At 41.4% G+C, this 19,431-nt stretch overlaps 1 protein-coding gene across 1 annotated transcript in view; it reads right to left on the reverse strand.

The window, feature by feature from the left end:
• LOC127970775 (deleted in malignant brain tumors 1 protein-like) overlaps positions 1-19,431 on the reverse strand; it is a gene marked incomplete at its 5' end in the record, with an annotated part of 46,172 nt that overhangs the window by 14,921 nt on the left and 11,820 nt on the right. The window contains 17 exons of the mRNA XM_052573497.1: positions 539-853; positions 973-1,017; positions 2,454-2,759; positions 4,366-4,680; positions 4,801-4,845; positions 6,282-6,596; positions 6,717-6,761; positions 8,198-8,512; positions 8,632-8,676; positions 10,113-10,418; positions 12,025-12,339; positions 12,460-12,504; positions 13,941-14,246; positions 14,376-14,420; positions 15,857-16,164; positions 17,757-18,081; positions 18,201-18,245. Coding sequence (XP_052429457.1) covers positions 539-853; positions 973-1,017; positions 2,454-2,759; positions 4,366-4,680; positions 4,801-4,845; positions 6,282-6,596; positions 6,717-6,761; positions 8,198-8,512; positions 8,632-8,676; positions 10,113-10,418; positions 12,025-12,339; positions 12,460-12,504; positions 13,941-14,246; positions 14,376-14,420; positions 15,857-16,164; positions 17,757-18,081; positions 18,201-18,245 — 3,441 coding nt within the window. The remainder of the gene's footprint in view (positions 1-538; positions 854-972; positions 1,018-2,453; positions 2,760-4,365; positions 4,681-4,800; positions 4,846-6,281; positions 6,597-6,716; positions 6,762-8,197; positions 8,513-8,631; positions 8,677-10,112; positions 10,419-12,024; positions 12,340-12,459; positions 12,505-13,940; positions 14,247-14,375; positions 14,421-15,856; positions 16,165-17,756; positions 18,082-18,200; positions 18,246-19,431) is intronic.

Below are 19,431 nucleotides of genomic sequence, written 5' to 3' on the forward strand. Positions count from 1 at the left end.
TGATATTTAGCCCCATGAATACAAATTTTACCAGGAACTCATCAAAAAACTTGTATTTTACACCCCAGAACGCGACTGGCCTTGTTTTGAATAGGGATTTGGTTGGTCGTTGTGAAAACCTGGCAACCCTGACTGTTGGAGGATCCACAGTTTTCCCTGGGAAGTTGGCTACTGTAACATTGTTGCCGTGGGTTGAAGCGACCCCAATAACATGATATTTAGCCCCTGGAATAAAAATTGTGGCATGAAACCCATCAAAAAACACAACCATTTTACCCCCACAAAATGAGTCTGGACTAGTTTTGAGGAGCTATTTGGTGGGTTTTGTTATGAAAACCTGGCAACCCTTGCTGTTAAGGAGCTTGACCTCATAATTGAGGAATAAAAATTACATTATTTTAAAACTTTGTTGTGCAATTGGAAACGTAATAAAAAGAAGGAAATATTCTGATGACATATTGGTTCTTGAAAGTAGATCATGTTATTTGGATCATGAAATGCTGTTGTATTGCTAAAGAGAAAATGTCCTGTGACTCACCTTGGCAGATGACTCCAGCATCTTCTTGGTGCCCACAGTCATGGGTTCCCCATCCACTTGATGAACAGTTTTTCAGTGTAGATTCATTCCCACGGCACTGAACATCATCCAACCATATTTGTCCAGAACCTTGTCCAAAATAAGCAGAGCCCTTTGCCTCTGTGACATTCCCACAGCCCAGTTCTCTACACACCACTGCCGCGTCTGTTGAATCCCACAGATCATCACACACTGTTCCCCAGACTCCATTGTGAAGAACCTCCACTCTTCCAGAACAGAGGTTGTATCCATTCACCAACCTGACAGCTATTAATCACAAACAATATAAAGATAGAAGAGCGGGTCATTCAGTTTTTTTTCTTGTTTCTTTGTAAATTCGACGAGATAACAAAGTGGTAATAATAGTGGAGTTTCATCCTCCCCAGTGTCTTTACCTCTGACTCCTGGCTGTGAGGTAGTCGTGTTCAATGACGCTGTTACTGCAGAAAAAAAACGAACACACACACAATATTATGTTCTGATGATGATGTTGGCATGTCAGATTGATTGCAGTGCTTCAAGTATGTTCTGTTCAATCAAATGAACACGTCTGTTTTACAGGTTATGAGAAAAACAGATCTGGTTCTAATTCAAAGGTGTATAATTACCTGTCGGTGGTGCTGCGCTAGTTTGTGCCTGACCTATTCCAGAAAAAGAGAGATATTTGAAGTGTATTACAGTTGAATAATGGATTTCTTTATTTGCACAATCTTTCCCACAGTGAAAGTGATATTCAAACGGACGGTACACAAGACATGGATTTTTTATTCTCTTGCCATTTGTCTTCATCGTGCTAAGAAAGTCAACCGCAACGATGCCAGGCCAGAAGCGAGGCGGTCGGTACCTTTGAATTTTCTTGGAATTTGCAGCATCTGACATTGAGATCAGGCCAATTCATTCAGCTAACATCACCAACTGGGCAAAAGTTAGAAATGAAGACAAATGTACTCATAGCCTTTGATCGTCTTTTCCTAAAGTCCCCCCTGGGGGTGCTATAATCAAACAAATCCACTCAACAGTACTGTGTGCATGTTGTTGGCAGTGTTGCTGGGTCCACAGCTTTCCCTCGGAATTCAGCTACTGTAACATTGTTCCCGCGGGTCGAAGCGACCCAAATAACATGATATTTAGCCCCTGGAATAAAAATTTTAGCAGGAACCACGTCAAAAAAATTTGAAATTTACTCCGAGAATCCGACTGGCCTAGTATTGATTATCAATTTGGTGGGTTTTGTTGTGAAAACTTGGCAACCATGGATGTTGGTTGCTCCACGGTTTTCCCTCAGAATTTGGCTACTGTAACATTGTTGCCCTGGGTTGAAGTGATCCCAATAACGTGATATTTAGCCCCATGAATACAAATTTTACCAGGAACTCATCAAAAAACTTGTATTTTACACCCCAGAACGCGACTGGCCTTGTTTTGAATAGGGATTTGGTTGGTCTTGTTGTGAAAACCTGGCAACCCTGACTGTTGGAGGATCCACAGTTTTCCCTGGGAAGTTGGCTACTGTAACATTGTTGCCGTGGGTTGAAGCGACCCCAATAACATGATATTTAGCCCCTGGAATAAAAATTGTGGCATGAAACCCATCAAAAAACACAACCATTTTACCCCCACAAAATGAGTCTGGACTAGTTTTGAGGAGCTATTTGGTGGGTTTTGTTATGAAAACCTGGCAACCCTTGCTGTTAAGGAGCTTGACCTCATAATTTAGGAATAAAAATGACATTATTTTAAAACTTTGTTGTGCAATTGGAAACGTAATAAAAAGAAGGAAATATTCTGATGACATATTGGTTCCTGAAAGTAGATCATGTTATTTGGATCATGAAATGCTGTTGTATTGCTAAAGAGAAAATGTCCTGTGACTCACCTTGGCAGATGACTCCAGCATCTTCTTGGTGCCCACAGTCATGGGTTCCCCATCCACTTGATGAACAGTTTTTCAGTGTAGATTCATTCCCACGGCACTGAACATCATCCAACCATATTTGTCCAGAACCTTGTCCAAAATAAGCAGAGTCCTTTGCCTCTGTGACATTCCCACAGCCCAGTTCTCTACACACCACTGCCGCGTCAGTTGAATCCCACAGATCATCACACACTGTTCCCCAGACTCCATTGTGAAGAACCTCCACTCTTCCAGAACAGAGGTTGTATCCATTCACCAACCTGACAGCTATTAATCACAAACAATATAAAGATAGAAGAGCGGGTCATTCAATTTTTTTTCTTGTTTCTTTGTAAATTCGACGAGATAACAAAGTGGTAATAATAGTGGAGTTTCATCCTCCCCAGTGTCTTTACCTCTGACTCCTGGCTGTGAGGTAGTCGTGTTCAATGACGCTGTTACTGCAGAAAAAAACGAACACACACACATTATGTTCTGATGATGATGTTGGCATGTCAGATTGTTTGCAGTGCTTCAAGTATGTTCTGTTCAATCAAATGAACACGTCTGTTTTACAGGTCATGAGAAAAACAGATCTGGTTCTAATTCAAAGGTGTATAATTACCTGTCGGTGGTGCTGCGCTAGTTTGTGCCTGACCTATTCCAGAAAAAGAGAGATATTTGAGTTGTATTACAGTTGAAGAATGGATTTCTTCATTTGCAAAATCTTTCCCACAGTGAAAGTGATATTCAAACGGAGGGTACACAAGACATGGATTTTTTATTCTCTATACCATTTGTCTTCATCGTGCTAAGAAAGTCAACCGCAACGATGCCAGGCCAGAAGCGAGGCGGTCGGTACCTTTGAATTTTCTTGGAATTTGCAGCATCTGACATTGAGATCAGGCCAATTCATTCAGCTAACATCACCAACTGGGCAAAAGTTAGAAATGAAGACAAATGTACTCATAGCCTTTGATCGTCTTTTCCTAAAGTCCCCCCTGGGGGTGCTATAATCAAACAAATCCACTCAACAGTACTGTGTGCATGCTGTTGGCAGTGTTGCTGGGTCCACAGCTTTCCCTCGGAATTCAGCTACTGTAACATTGTTCCTGCGGGTCGAAGCGACCCAAATAACATGATATTTAGCCCCTGGAATAAAAATTTTAGCAGGAACCACGTCAAAAAACTTTGAAATTTACTCCGAGAATCCGACTGGCCTAGTATTGATTAGCAATTTGGTGGGTTTTGTTGTGAAAACTTGGCAACCATGGATGTTGGTTGCTCCATGGTTTTCCCTCAGAATTTGGCTACTGTAACATTGTTTCCCTGGGTTGAAGTGATCCCAATAACGTGATATTTAGCCCCATGAATACAAATTTTACCAGGAACTCATCAAAAAAATTGTATTTTACACCCCAGAACGCGACTGGCCTTGTTTTGAATAGGGATTTGGTTGGTCTTGTTGTGAAAACCTGGCAACCCTGACTGTTGGAGGATCCACAGTTTTTCCTGGGAAGTTGGCTACTGTAACATTGTTGCCGTGGGTTGAAGCGACCCCAATAACATGATATTTAGCCCCTGGAATAAAAATTGTGGCATGAAACCCATCAAAAAAAACAACCATTTTACCCCCACAAAATGAGTCTGGACTAGTTTTGAGGAGCTATTTGGTGGGTTTTGTTATGAAAACCTGGCAACCCTTGCTGTTAAGGAGCTTGACCTCATAATTGAGGAATAAAAATGACATTATTTAAAAACTTTGTTGTGCAATTGGAAACGTAATAAAAAGAAGGAAATATTCTGATGACATATTGGTTCTTGAAAGTAGATCATGTTATTTGGATCATGAAATGCTGTTGTATTGCTAAAGAGAAAATGTCCTGTGACTCACCTTGGCAGATGACTCCAGCATCTTCTTGGTGCCCACAGTCATGGGTTCCCCATCCACTTGATGAACAGTTTTTCAGTGTAGATTCATTCCCACGGCACTGAACATCATCCAACCATATTTGTCCAGAACCTTGTCCAAAATAAGCAGAGCCCTTTGCCTCTGTGACATTCCCACAGCCCAGTTCTCTACACACCACTGCCGCGTCTGTTGAATCCCACAGATCATCACACACTGTTCCCCAGACTCCATTGTGAAGAACCTCCACTCTTCCAGAACAGAGGTTGTATCCATTCACCAACCTGACAGCTATTAATCACAAACAATATAAAGATAGAAGAACGGGTCATTAGATTTTTTTTTCTTGTTTCTTTGTAAATTCGACGAGATAACAAAGTGGTAATAATAGTGGAGTTTCATCCTCCCCAGTGTCTTTACCTCTGACTCCTGGCTGTGAGGTAGTCGTGTTCAATGACGCTGTTACTGCAGAAAAAAAACGAACACACACACAATATTATGTTCTGATGATGATGTTGGCATGTCAGATTGATTGCAGTGCTTCAAGTATGTTCTGTTCAATCAAATGAACACGTCTGTTTTACAGGTTAGGAGAAAAACAGATCTGGTTCTAATTCAAAGGTGTATAATTACCTGTCGGTGGTGCTGCGCTAGTTTGTGCCTGACCTATTCCAGAAAACGAGAGATATTTGAAGTGTATTACAGTTGAATAATGGATATCTTTATTTGCACAATCTTTCCCACAGTGAAAGTGATATTCAAACGGACGGTACACAAGACATGGATTTTTTATTCTCTTGCCATTTGTCTTCATCGTGTTAAGAAAGTCAACCGCAACGATGCCAGGCCAGAAGCGAGGCGGTCGGTACCTTTGAATTTTCTTGGAATTTGCAGCATCTGACATTGAGATCAGGCCAATTCATTCAGCTAACATCACCAACTGGGCAAAAGTTAGAAATGAAGACAAATGTACTCATAGCCTTTGATCGTCTTTTCCTAAAGTCCCCCCTGGGGGTGCTATAATCAAACAAATCCACTCAACAGTACTGTGTGCATGCTGTTGGCAGTGTTGCTGGGTCCACAGCTTTCCCTCGGAATTCAGCTACTGTAACATTGTTCCCGCGGGTCGAAGCGACCCAAATAACATGATATTTAGCCCCTGGAATAAAAATTTTAGCAGGAACCACGTCAAAAAAATTTGAAATTTACTCAGAGAATCCGACTGGCCTAGTATTGATTATCAATTTGGTGGGTTTTGTTGTGAAAACTTGGCAACCATGGATGTTGGTTGCTCCACGGTTTTCCCTCAGAATTTGGCTACTGTAACATTGTTGCCCTGGGTTGAAGTGATCCCAATAACGTGATATTTAGCCCCATGAATACAAATTTTACCAGGAACTCATCAAAAAACTTGTATTTTACACCCCAGAACGCGACTGGCCTTGTTTTGAATAGGGATTTGGTTGGTCTTGTTGTGAAAACCTGGCAACCCTGACTGTTGGAGGATCCACAGTTTTCCCTGGGAAGTTGGCTACTGTAACATTGTTGCCGTGGGTTGAAGCGACCCCAATAACATGATATTTAGCCCCTGGAATAAAAATTGTGGCATGAAACCCATCAAAAAACACAACCATTTTACCCCCACAAAATGAGTCTGGACTAGTTTTGAGGAGCTATTTGGTGGGTTTTGTTATGAAAACCTGGCAACCCTTGCTGTTAAGGAGCTTGACCTCATAATTGAGGAATAAAAATTACATTATTTTAAAACTTTGTTGTGCAATTGGAAACGTAATAAAAAGAAGGAAATATTCTGATGACATATTGGTTCTTGAAAGTAGATCATGTTATTTGGATCATGAAATGCTGTTGTATTGCTAAAGAGAAAATGTCCTGTGACTCACCTTGGCAGATGACTCCAGCATCTTCTTGGTGCCCACAGTCATGGGTTCCCCATCCACTTGATGAACAGTTTTTCAGTGTAGATTCATTCCCACGGCACTGAACATCATCCAACCATATTTGTCCAGAACCTTGTCCAAAATAAGCAGAGCCCTTTGCCTCTGTGACATTCCCACAGCCCAGTTCTCTACACACCACTGCCGCGTCTGTTGAATCCCACAGATCATCACACACTGTTCCCCAGACTCCATTGTGAAGAACCTCCACTCTTCCAGAACAGAGGTTGTATCCATTCACCAACCTGACAGCTATTAATCACAAACAATATAAAGATAGAAGAACGGGTCATTAGATTTTTTTTTCTTGTTTCTTTGTAAATTCGACGAGATAACAAAGTGGTAATAATAGTGGAGTTTCATCCTCCCCAGTGTCTTTACCTCTGACTCCTGGCTGTGAGGTAGTCGTGTTCAATGACGCTGTTACTGCAGAAAAAAAATGAACACACACACAATATTATGTTCTGATGATGATTTTGGCATGTCAGATTGATTGCAGTGCTTCAAGTATGTTCTGTTCAATCAAATGAACACGTCTGTTTTACAGGTTAGGAGAAAAACAGATCTGGTTCTAATTCAAAGGTGTATAATTACCTGTCGGTGGTGCTGCGCTAGTTTGTGCCTGACCTATTCCAGAAAACGAGAGATATTTGAAGTGTATTACAGTTGAATAATGGATTTCTTTATTTGCACAATCTTTCCCACAGTGAAAGTGATATTCAAACGGACGGTACACAAGACATGGATTTTTTATTCTCTTGCCATTTGTCTTCATCGTGTTAAGAAAGTCAACCGCAACGATGCCAGGCCAGAAGCGAGGCGGTCGGTACCTTTGAATTTTCTTGGAATTTGCAGCATCTGACATTGAGATCAGGCCAATTCATTCAGCTAACATCACCAACTGGGCAAAAGTTAGAAATGAAGACAAATGTACTCATAGCCTTTGATCGTCTTTTCCTAAAGTCCCCCCTGGGGGTGCTATAATCAAACAAATCCACTCAACAGTACTGTGTGCATGCTGTTGGCAGTGTTGCTGGGTCCACAGCTTTCCCTCGGAATTCAGCTACTGTAACATTGTTCCTGCGGGTCGAAGCGACCCAAATAACATGATATTTAGCCCCTGGAATAAAAATTTTAGCAGGAACCACGTCAAAAAACTTTGAAATTTACTCCGAGAATCCGACTGGCCTAGTATTGATTATCAATTTGGTGGGTTTTGTTGTGAAAACTTGGCAACCATGGATGTTGGTTGCTCCACGGTTTTCCCTCAGAATTTGGCTACTGTAACATTGTTGCCCTGGGTTGAAGTGATCCCAATAACGTGATATTTAGCCCCATGAATACAAATTTTACCAGGAACTCATCAAAAAAATTGTATTTTACACCCCAGAACGCGACTGGCCTTGTTTTGAATAGGGATTTGGTTGGTCTTGTTGTGAAAACCTGGCAACCCTGACTGTTGGAGGATCCACAGTTTTTCCTGGGAAGTTGGCTACTGTAACATTGTTGCCGTGGGTTGAAGCGACCCCAATAACATGATATTTAGCCCCTGGAATAAAAATTGTGGCATGAAACCCATCAAAAAACACAACCATTTTACCCCCACAAAATGAGTCTGGACTAGTTTTGAGGAGCTATTTGGTGGGTTTTGTTATGAAAACCTGGCAACCCTTGCTGTTAAGGAGCTTGACCTCATAATTGAGGAATAAAAATGACATTATTTTAAAACTTTGTTGTGCAATTGGAAACGTAATAAAAAGAAGGAAATATTCTGATGACATATTGGTTCTTGAAAGTAGATCATGTTATTTGGATCATGAAATGCTGTTGTATTGCTAAAGAGAAAATGTCCTGTGACTCACCTTGGCAGATGACTCCAGCATCTTCTTGGTGCCCACAGTCATGGGTTCCCCATCCACTTGATGAACAGTTTTTCAGTGTAGATTCATTCCCACGGCACTGAACATCATCCAACCATATTTGTCCAGAACCTTGTCCAAAATAAGCAGAGCCCTTTGCCTCTGTGACATTCCCACAGCCCAGTTCTCTACACACCACTGCCGCGTCTGTTGAATCCCACAGATCATCACACACTGTTCCCCAGACTCCATTGTGAAGAACCTCCACTCTTCCAGAACAGAGGTTGTATCCATTCACCAACCTGACAGCTATTAATCACAAACAATATAAAGATAGAAGAGCGGGTCATTCAGTTTTTTTTCTTGTTTCTTTGTAAATTCGACGAGATAACAAAGTGGTAATAATAGTGGAGTTTCATCCTCCCCAGTGTCTTTACCTCTGACTCCTGGCTGTGAGGTAGTCGTGTTCAATGACGCTGTTACTGCAGAAAAAAAACGAACACACACACAATATTATGTTCTGATGATGATGTTGGCATGTCAGATTGATTGCAGTGCTTCAAGTATGTTCTGTTCAATCAAATGAACACGTCTGTTTTACAGGTTATGAGAAAAACAGATCTGGTTCTAATTCAAAGGTGTATAATTACCTGTCGGTGGTGCTGCGCTAGTTTGTGCCTGACCTATTCCAGAAAAAGAGAGATATTTGAAGTGTATTACAGTTGAATAATGGATTTCTTTATTTGCACAATCTTTCCCACAGTGAAAGTGATATTCAAACGGACGGTACACAAGACATGGATTTTTTATTCTCTTGCCATTTGTCTTCATCGTGCTAAGAAAGTCAACCGCAACGATGCCAGGCCAGAAGCGAGGCGGTCGGTACCTTTGAATTTTCTTGGAATTTGCAGCATCTGACATTGAGATCAGGCCAATTCATTCAGCTAACATCACCAACTGGGCAAAAGTTAGAAATGAAGACAAATGTACTCATAGCCTTTGATCGTCTTTTCCTAAAGTCCCCCCTGGGGGTGCTATAATCAAACAAATCCACTCAACAGTACTGTGTGCATGTTGTTGGCAGTGTTGCTGGGTCCACAGCTTTCCCTCGGAATTCAGCTACTGTAACATTGTTCCCGCGGGTCGAAGCGACCCAAATAACATGATATTTAGCCCCTGGAATAAAAATTTTAGCAGGAACCACGTCAAAAAAATTTGAAATTTACTCCGAGAATCCGACTGGCCTAGTATTGATTATCAATTTGGTGGGTTTTGTTGTGAAAACTTGGCAACCATGGATGTTGGTTGCTCCACGGTTTTCCCTCAGAATTTGGCTACTGTAACATTGTTGCCCTGGGTTGAAGTGATCCCAATAACGTGATATTTAGCCCCATGAATACAAATTTTACCAGGAACTCATCAAAAAACTTGTATTTTACACCCCAGAACGCGACTGGCCTTGTTTTGAATAGGGATTTGGTTGGTCTTGTTGTGAAAACCTGGCAACCCTGACTGTTGGAGGATCCACAGTTTTCCCTGGGAAGTTGGCTACTGTAACATTGTTGCCGTGGGCTGAAGCGACCCCAATAACATGATATTTAGCCCCTGGAATAAAAATTGTGGCATGAAACCCATCAAAAAACACAACCATTTTACCCCTACAAAATGAGTCTGGACTAGTTTTGAGGAGCTATTTGGTGGGTTTTGTTATGAAAACCTGGCAACCCTTGCTGTTAAGGAGCTTGACCTCATAATTGAGGAATAAAAATGACATTATTTTAAAACTTTGTTGTGCAATTGGAAACGTAATAAAAAGAAGGAAATATTCTGATGACATATTGGTTCCTGAAAGTAGATCATGTTATTTGGATCATGAAATGCTGTTGTATTGCTAAAGAGAAAATGTCCTGTGACTCACCTTGGCAGATGACTCCAGCATCTTCTTGGTGCCCACAGTCATGGGTTCCCCATCCACTTGATGAACAGTTTTTCAGTGTAGATTCATTCCCACGGCACTGAACATCATCCAACCATATTTGTCCAGAACCTTGTCCAAAATAAGCAGAGTCCTTTGCCTCTGTGACATTCCCACAGCCCAGTTCTCTACACACCACTGCCGCGTCAGTTGAATCCCACAGATCATCACACACTGTTCCCCAGACTCCATTGTGAAGAACCTCCACTCTTCCAGAACAGAGGTTGTATCCATTCACCAACCTGACAGCTATTAATCACAAACAATATAAAGATAGAAGAGCGGGTCATTCAATTTTTTTTCTTGTTTCTTTGTAAATTCGACGAGATAACAAAGTGGTAATAATAGTGGAGTTTCATCCTCCCCAGTGTCTTTACCTCTGACTCCTGGCTGTGAGGTAGTCGTGTTCAATGACGCTGTTACTGCAGAAAAAAACGAACACACACACATTATGTTCTGATGATGATGTTGGCATGTCAGATTGTTTGCAGTGCTTCAAGTATGTTCTGTTCAATCAAATGAACACGTCTGTTTTACAGGTCATGAGAAAAACAGATCTGGTTCTAATTCAAAGGTGTATAATTACCTGTCGGTGGTGCTGCGCTAGTTTGTGCCTGACCTATTCCAGAAAAAGAGAGATATTTGAGGTGTATTACAGTTGAAGAATGGATTTCTTCATTTGCAAAATCTTTCCCACAGTGAAAGTGATATTCAAACGGAGGGTACACAAGACATGGATTTTTTATTCTCTATACCATTTGTCTTCATCGTGCTAAGAAAGTCAACCGCAACGATGCCAGGCCAGAAGCGAGGCGGTCGGTACCTTTGAATTTTCTTGGAATTTGCAGCATCTGACATTGAGATCAGGCCAATTCATTCAGCTAACATCACCAACTGGGCAAAAGTTAGAAATGAAGACAAATGTACTCATAGCCTTTGATCGTCTCTTCCTAAAGTCCCCCCTGGGGGTGCTATAATCAAACAAATCCACTCAACAGTACTGTGTGCATGCTGTTGGCAGTGTTGCTGGGTCCACAGCTTTCCCTCGGAATTCAGCTACTGTAACATTGTTCCCGCGGGTCGAAGCGACCCAAATAACATGATATTTAGCCCCTGGAATAAAAATTTTAGCAGGAACCACGTCAAAAAAATTTGAAATTTACTCAGAGAATCCGACTGGCCTAGTATTGATTATCAATTTGGTGGGTTTTGTTGTGAAAACTTGGCAACCATGGATGTTGGTTGCTCCACGGTTTTCCCTCAGAATTTGGCTACTGTAACATTGTTGCCCTGGGTTGAAGTGATCCCAATAACGTGATATTTAGCCCCATGAATACAAATTTTACCAGGAACTCATCAAAAAACTTGTATTTTACACCCCAGAACGCGACTGGCCTTGTTTTGAATAGGGATTTGGTTGGTCTTGTTGTGAAAACCTGGCAACCCTGACTGTTGGAGGATCCACAGTTTTCCCTGGGAAGTTGGCTACTGTAACATTGTTGCCGTGGGTTGAAGCGACCCCAATAACATGATATTTAGCCCCTGGAATAAAAATTGTGGCATGAAACCCATCAAAAAACACAACCATTTTACCCCCACAAAATGAGTCTGGACTAGTTTTGAGGAGCTATTTGGTGGGTTTTGTTATGAAAACCTGGCAACCCTTGCTGTTAAGGAGCTTGACCTCATAATTGAGGAATAAAAATTACATTATTTTAAAACTTTGTTGTGCAATTGGAAACGTAATAAAAAGAAGGAAATATTCTGATGACATATTGGTTCTTGAAAGTAGATCATGTTATTTGGATCATGAAATGCTGTTGTATTGCTAAAGAGAAAATGTCCTGTGACTCACCTTGGCAGATGACTCCAGCATCTTCTTGGTGCCCACAGTCATGGGTTCCCCATCCACTTGATGAACAGTTTTTCAGTGTAGATTCATTCCCACGGCACTGAACATCATCCAACCATATTTGTCCAGAACCTTGTCCAAAATAAGCAGAGCCCTTTGCCTCTGTGACATTCCCACAGCCCAGTTCTCTACACACCACTGCCGCGTCTGTTGAATCCCACAGATCATCACACACTGTTCCCCAGACTCCATTGTGAAGAACCTCCACTCTTCCAGAACAGAGGTTGTATCCATTCACCAACCTGACAGCTATTAATCACAAACAATATAAAGATAGAAGAACGGGTCATTAGATTTTTTTTTCTTGTTTCTTTGTAAATTCGACGAGATAACAAAGTGGTAATAATAGTGGAGTTTCATCCTCCCCAGTGTCTTTACCTCTGACTCCTGGCTGTGAGGTAGTCGTGTTCAATGACGCTGTTACTGCAGAAAAAAAATGAACACACACACAATATTATGTTCTGATGATGATTTTGGCATGTCAGATTGATTGCAGTGCTTCAAGTATGTTCTGTTCAATCAAATGAACACGTCTGTTTTACAGGTTAGGAGAAAAACAGATCTGGTTCTAATTCAAAGGTGTATAATTACCTGTCGGTGGTGCTGCGCTAGTTTGTGCCTGACCTATTCCAGAAAACGAGAGATATTTGAAGTGTATTACAGTTGAATAATGGATTTCTTTATTTGCACAATCTTTCCCACAGTGAAAGTGATATTCAAACGGACGGTACACAAGACATGGATTTTTTATTCTCTTGCCATTTGTCTTCATCGTGTTAAGAAAGTCAACCGCAACGATGCCAGGCCAGAAGCGAGGCGGTCGGTACCTTTGAATTTTCTTGGAATTTGCAGCATCTGACATTGAGATCAGGCCAATTCATTCAGCTAACATCACCAACTGGGCAAAAGTTAGAAATGAAGACAAATGTACTCATAGCCTTTGATCGTCTTTTCCTAAAGTCCCCCCTGGGGGTGCTATAATCAAACAAATCCACTCAACAGTACTGTGTGCATGCTGTTGGCAGTGTTGCTGGGTCCACAGCTTTCCCTCGGAATTCAGCTACTGTAACATTGTTCCTGCGGGTCGAAGCGACCCAAATAACATGATATTTAGCCCCTGGAATAAAAATTTTAGCAGGAACCACGTCAAAAAACTTTGAAATTTACTCCGAGAATCCGACTGGCCTAGTATTGATTATCAATTTGGTGGGTTTTGTTGTGAAAACTTGGCAACCATGGATGTTGGTTGCTCCACGGTTTTCCCTCAGAATTTGGCTACTGTAACATTGTTGCCCTGGGTTGAAGTGATCCCAATAACGTGATATTTAGCCCCATGAATACAAATTTTACCAGGAACTCATCAAAAAAATTTTATTTTACACCCCAGAACGCGACTGGCCTTGTTTTGAATAGGGATTTGGTTGGTCTTGTTGTGAAAACCTGGCAACCCTGACTGTTGGAGGATCCACAGTTTTTCCTGGGAAGTTGGCTACTGTAACATTGTTGCCGTGGGTTGAAGCGACCCCAATAACATGATATTTAGCCCCTGGAATAAAAATTGTGGCATGAAACCCATAAAAAAAAACAACCATTTTACCCCCACAAAATGAGTCTGGACTAGTTTTGAGGAGCTATTTGGTGGGTTTTGTTATGAAAACCTGGCAACCCTTGCTGTTAAGGAGCTTGACCTCATAATTGAGAAATAAAAATGACATTATTTAAAAACTTTGTTGTGCAATTGGAAACGTAATAAAAAGAAGGAAATATTCTGATGACATATTGGTTCTTGAAAGTAGATCATGTTATTTGGATCATGAAATGCTGTTGTATTGCTAAAGAGAAAATGTCCTGTGACTCACCTTGGCAGATGACTCCAGCATCTTCTTGGTGCCCACAGTCATGGGTTCCCCATCCACTTGATGAACAGTTTTTCAGTGTAGATTCATTCCCACGGCACTGAACATCATCCAACCATATTTGTCCAGAACCTTGTCCAAAATAAGCAGAGTCCTTTGCCTCTGTGACATTCCCACAGCCCAGTTCTCTACACACCACTGCCGCGTTTGTTGAATCCCACAGATCATCACACACTGTTCCCCAGACTCCATTGTGAAGAACCTCCACTCTTCCAGAACAGAGGTTGTATCCATTCACCAACCTGACAGCTATTAATCACAAACAATATAAAGATAGAAGAACGGGTCATTAGATTTTTTTTTCTTGTTTCTTTGTAAATTCGACGAGATAACAAAGTGGTAATAATAGTGGAGTTTCATCCTCCCCAGTGTCTTTACCTCTGACTCCTGGCTGTGAGGTAGTCGTGTTCAATGACGCTGTTACTGCAGAAAAAAAACGAACACACACACAATATTATGTTCTGATGATGATTTTGGCATGTCAGATTGATTGCAGTGCTTCAAGTATGTTCTGTTCAATCAAATGAACACGTCTGTTTTACAGGTTAGGAGAAAAACAGATCTGGTTCTAATTCAAAGGTGTATAATTACCTGTCGGTGGTGCTGCGCTAGTTTGTGCCTGACCTATTCCAGAAAACGAGAGATATTTGAAGTGTATTACAGTTGAATAATGGATTTCTTTATTTGCACAATCTTTCCCACAGTGAAAGTGATATTCAAACGGACGGTACACAAGACATGGATTTTTTATTCTCTTGCCATTTGTCTTCATCGTGCTAAGAAAGTCAACCGCAACGATGCCAGGCCAGAAGCGAGGCGGTCGGTACCTTTGAATTTTCTTGGAATTTGCAGCATCTGACATTGAGATCAGGCCAATTCATTCAGCTAACATCACCAACTGGGCAAAAGTTAGAAATGAAGACAAATGTACTCATAGCCTTTGATCGTCTTTTCCTAAAGTCCCCCCTGGGGGTGCTATAATCAAACAAATCCACTCAACAGTACTGTGTGCATGTTGTTGGCAGTGTTGCTGGGTCCACAGCTTTCCCTCGGAATTCAGCTACTGTAACATTGTTCCCGCGGGTCGAAGCGACCCAAATAACATGATATTTAGCCCCTGGAATAAAAATTTTAGCAGGAACCACGTCAAAAAAATTTGAAATTTACTCCGAGAATCCGACTGGCCTAGTATTGATTATCAATTTGGTGGGTTTTGTTGTGAAAACTTGGCAACCATGGATGTTGGTTGCTCCACGGTTTTCCCTCAGAATTTGGCTACTGTAACATTGTTGCCCTGGGTTGAAGTGATCCCAATAACGTGATATTTAGCCCCATGAATACAAATTTTACCAGGAACTCATCAAAAAAATTGTATTTTACACCCCAGAACGCGACTGGCCTTGTTTTGAATAGGGATTTGGTTGGTCTTGTTGTGAAAACCTGGCAACCCTGACTGTTGGAGGATCCACAGTTTTCCCTGGGAAGTTGGCTACTGTAACATTGTTGCCGTGGGTTGAAGCGACCCCAATAACATGATATTTAGCCCCTGGAATAAAAATTGTGGCATGAAACCCATCAAAAAAAACAACCATTTTACCCCCACAAAATGAGTCTGGACTAGTTTTGAGGAGCTATTTGGTGGGTTTTGTTATGAAAACCTGGCAACCCTTGCTGTTAAGGAGCTTGACCTCATAATTGAGGAATAAAAATGACATTATTTTAAAACTTTGTTGTGCAATTGGAAACGTAATAAAAAGAAGGAAATATTCTGATGACATATTGGTTCCTGAAAGTAGATCATGTTATTTGGATCATGAAATGCTGTTGTATTGCTAAAGAGAAAATGTCCTGTGACTCACCTTGGCAGATGACTCCAGCATCTTCTTGGTGCCCACAGTCATGGGTTCCCCATCCACTTGATGAACAGTTTTTCAGTGTAGATTCATTCCCACGGCACTGAACATCATCCAACCATATTTGTCCAGAACCTTGTCCAAAATAAGCAGAGCCCTTTGCCTCTGTTACATTCCCACAGCCCAGTTCTCTACACACCACTGCCGCGTCAGTTGAATCCCACAGATCATCACACACTGTTCCCCAGACTCCATTGTGAAGAACCTCCACTCTTCCAGAACAGAGGTTGTATCCATTCACCAACCTGACAGCTATTAATCACAAACAATATAAAGATAGAAGAGCGGGTCATTCAATTTTTTTTCTTGTTTCTTTGTAAATTCGACGAGATAACAAAGTGGTAATAATAGTGGAGTTTCATCCTCCCCAGTGTCTTTACCTCTGACTCCTGGCTGTGAGGTAGTCGTGTTCAATGACGCTGTTACTGCAGAAAAACGAACACACACACATTATGTTCTGATGATGATGTTGGCATGTCAGATTGTTTGCAGTGCTTCAAGTATGTTCTGTTCAATCAAATGAACACGTCTGTTTTACAGGTCATGAGAAAAACAGATCTGGTTCTAATTCAAAGGTGTATAATTACCTGTCGGTGGTGCTGCGCTAGTTTGTGCCTGACCTATTCCAGAAAAAGAGAGATATTTGAGGTGTATTACAGTTGAAGAATGGATTTCTTCATTTGCAAAATCTTTCCCACAGTGAAAGTGATATTCAAACGGAGGGTACACAAGACATGGATTTTTTATTCTCTATACCATTTGTCTTCATCGTGCTAAGAAAGTCAATCGCAACGATGCCAGGCCAGAAGCGAGGCGGTCGGTACCTTTGAATTTTCTTGGAATTTGCAGCATCTGACATTGAGATCAGGCCAATTCATTCAGCTAACATCACCAACTGGGCAAAAGTTAGAAATGAAGACAAATGTACTCATAGCCTTTGATCATCTCTTCCTAAAGTCCCCCCTGGGGGTGCTATAATCAAACAAATCCACTCAACAGTACTGTGTGCATGCTGTTGGCAGTGTTGCTGGGTCCACAGCTTTCCCTCGGAATTCAGCTACTGTAACATTGTTCCCGCGGGTCGAAGCGACCCAAATAACATGATATTTAGCCCCTGGAATAAAAATTTTAGCAGGAACCACGTCAAAAAAATTTGAAATTTACTCAGAGAATCCGACTGGCCTAGTATTGATTATCAATTTGGTGGGTTTTGTTGTGAAAACTTGGCAACCATGGATGTTGGTTGCTCCACGGTTTTCCCTCAGAATTTGGCTACTGTAACATTGTTGCCCTGGGTTGAAGTGATCCCAATAACGTGATATTTAGCCCCATGAATACAAATTTTACCAGGAACTCATCAAAAAACTTGTATTTTACACCCCAGAACGCGACTGGCCTTGTTTTGAATAGGGATTTGGTTGGTCTTGTTGTGAAAACCTGGCAACCCTGACTGTTGGAGGATCCACAGTTTTCCCTGGGAAGTTGGCTACTGTAACATTGTTGCCGTGGGTTGAAGCGACCCCAATAACATGATATTTAGCCCCTGGAATAAAAATTGTGGCATGAAACCCATCAAAAAACACAACCATTTTACCCCCACAAAATGAGTCTGGACTAGTTTTGAGGAGCTATTTGGTGGGTTTTGTTATGAAAACCTGGCAACCCTTGCTGTTAAGGAGCTTGACCTCATAATTGAGGAATAAAAATGACATTATTTTAAAACTTTGTTGTGCAATTGGAAACGTAATAAAAAGAAGAAAATATACTGATGACATATTGGTTCTTGAAAGTAGATCATGTTATTTGGATCATGAAATGCTGTTGTATTGCTAAGGAGAAAATGTCCTGTGACTCACCTTGGCAGATGACTCCAGCATCTTCTTGGTGCCCACAGTCATGGGTTCCCCATCCACTTGATGAACAGTTTTTCAGTGTAGATTCATTCCCACGGCACTGAACATCATCCAACCATATTTGTCCAGAACCTTGTCCAAAATAAGCAGAGCCCTTTGCCTCTGTGACATTCCCACAGCCCAGTTCTCTACACACCACTGCCGCGTCTGTTGAATCCCACAGATCATCACACACTGTTCCCCAGACTCCATTGTGAAGAACCTCCACTCTTCCAGAACAGAGGTTGTATCCATTCACCAACCTGACAGCTATTAATCACAAACAATATAAAGATAGAAGAGCGGGTCATTCAGTTTTTTTTCTTGTTTCTTTGTAAATTCGACGAGATAACAAAGTGGTAATAATAGTGGAGTTTCATCCTCCCCAGTGTCTTTACCTCTGACTCCTGGCTGTGAGGTAGTCGTGTTCAATGACGCTGTTACTGCAGAAAAAAAACGAACACACACACAATATTATGTTCTGATGATGATGTTGGCATGTCAGATTGATTGCAGTGCTTCAAGTATGTTCTGTTCAATCAAATGAACACGTCTGTTTTACAGGTTATGAGAAAAACAGATCTGGTTCTAATTCAAAGGTGTATAATTACCTGTCGGTGGTGCTGCGCTAGTTTGTGCCTGACCTATTCCAGAAAAAGAGAGATATTTGAAGTGTATTACAGTTGAATAATGGATTTCTTTATTTGCACAATCTTTCCCACAGTGAAAGTGATATTCAAACGGACGGTACACAAGACATGGATTTTTTATTCTCTTGCCATTTGTCTTCATCGTGCTAAGAAAGTCAACCGCAACGATGCCAGGCCAGAAGCGAGGCGGTCGGTACCTTTGAATTTTCTTGGAATTTGCAGCATCTGACATTGAGATCAGGCCAATTCATTCAGCTAACATCACCAACTGGGCAAAAGTTAGAAATGAAGACAAATGTACTCATAGCCTTTGATCGTCTTTTCCTAAAGTCCCCCCTGGGGGTGCTATAATCAAACAAATCCACTCAACAGTACTGTGTGCATGTTGTTGGCAGTGTTGCTGGGTCCACAGCTTTCCCTCGGAATTCAGCTACTGTAACATTGTTCCCGCGGGTCGAAGCGACCCAAATAACATGATATTTAGCCCCTGGAATAAAAATTTTAGCAGGAACCACGTCAAAAAAATTTGAAATTTACTCCGAGAATCCGACTGGCCTAGTATTGATTATCAATTTGGTGGGTTTTGTTGTGAAAACTTGGCAACCATGGATGTTGGTTGCTCCACGGTTTTCCCTCAGAATTTGGCTACTGTAACATTGTTGCCCTGGGTTGAAGTGAACCCAATAACGTGATATTTAGCCCCATGAATACAAATTTTACCAGGAACTCATCAAAAAACTTGTATTTTACACCCCAGAACGCGACTGGCCTTGTTTTGAATAGGGATTTGGTTGGTCTTGTTGTGAAAACCTGGCAACCCTGACTGTTGGAGGATCCACAGTTTTCCCTGGGAAGTTGGCTACTGTAACATTGTTGCCGTGGGTTGAAGCGACCCCAATAACATGATATTTAGCCCCTGGAATAAAAATTGTGGCATGAAACCCATCAAAAAAAACAACCATTTTACCCCCACAAAATG

The sequence above is a fragment of the Carassius gibelio genome, chromosome A4 (assembly GCF_023724105.1).
Source record: "Carassius gibelio isolate Cgi1373 ecotype wild population from Czech Republic chromosome A4, carGib1.2-hapl.c, whole genome shotgun sequence".
Taxonomy (NCBI): Eukaryota; Metazoa; Chordata; class Actinopteri; order Cypriniformes; family Cyprinidae; genus Carassius; species Carassius gibelio.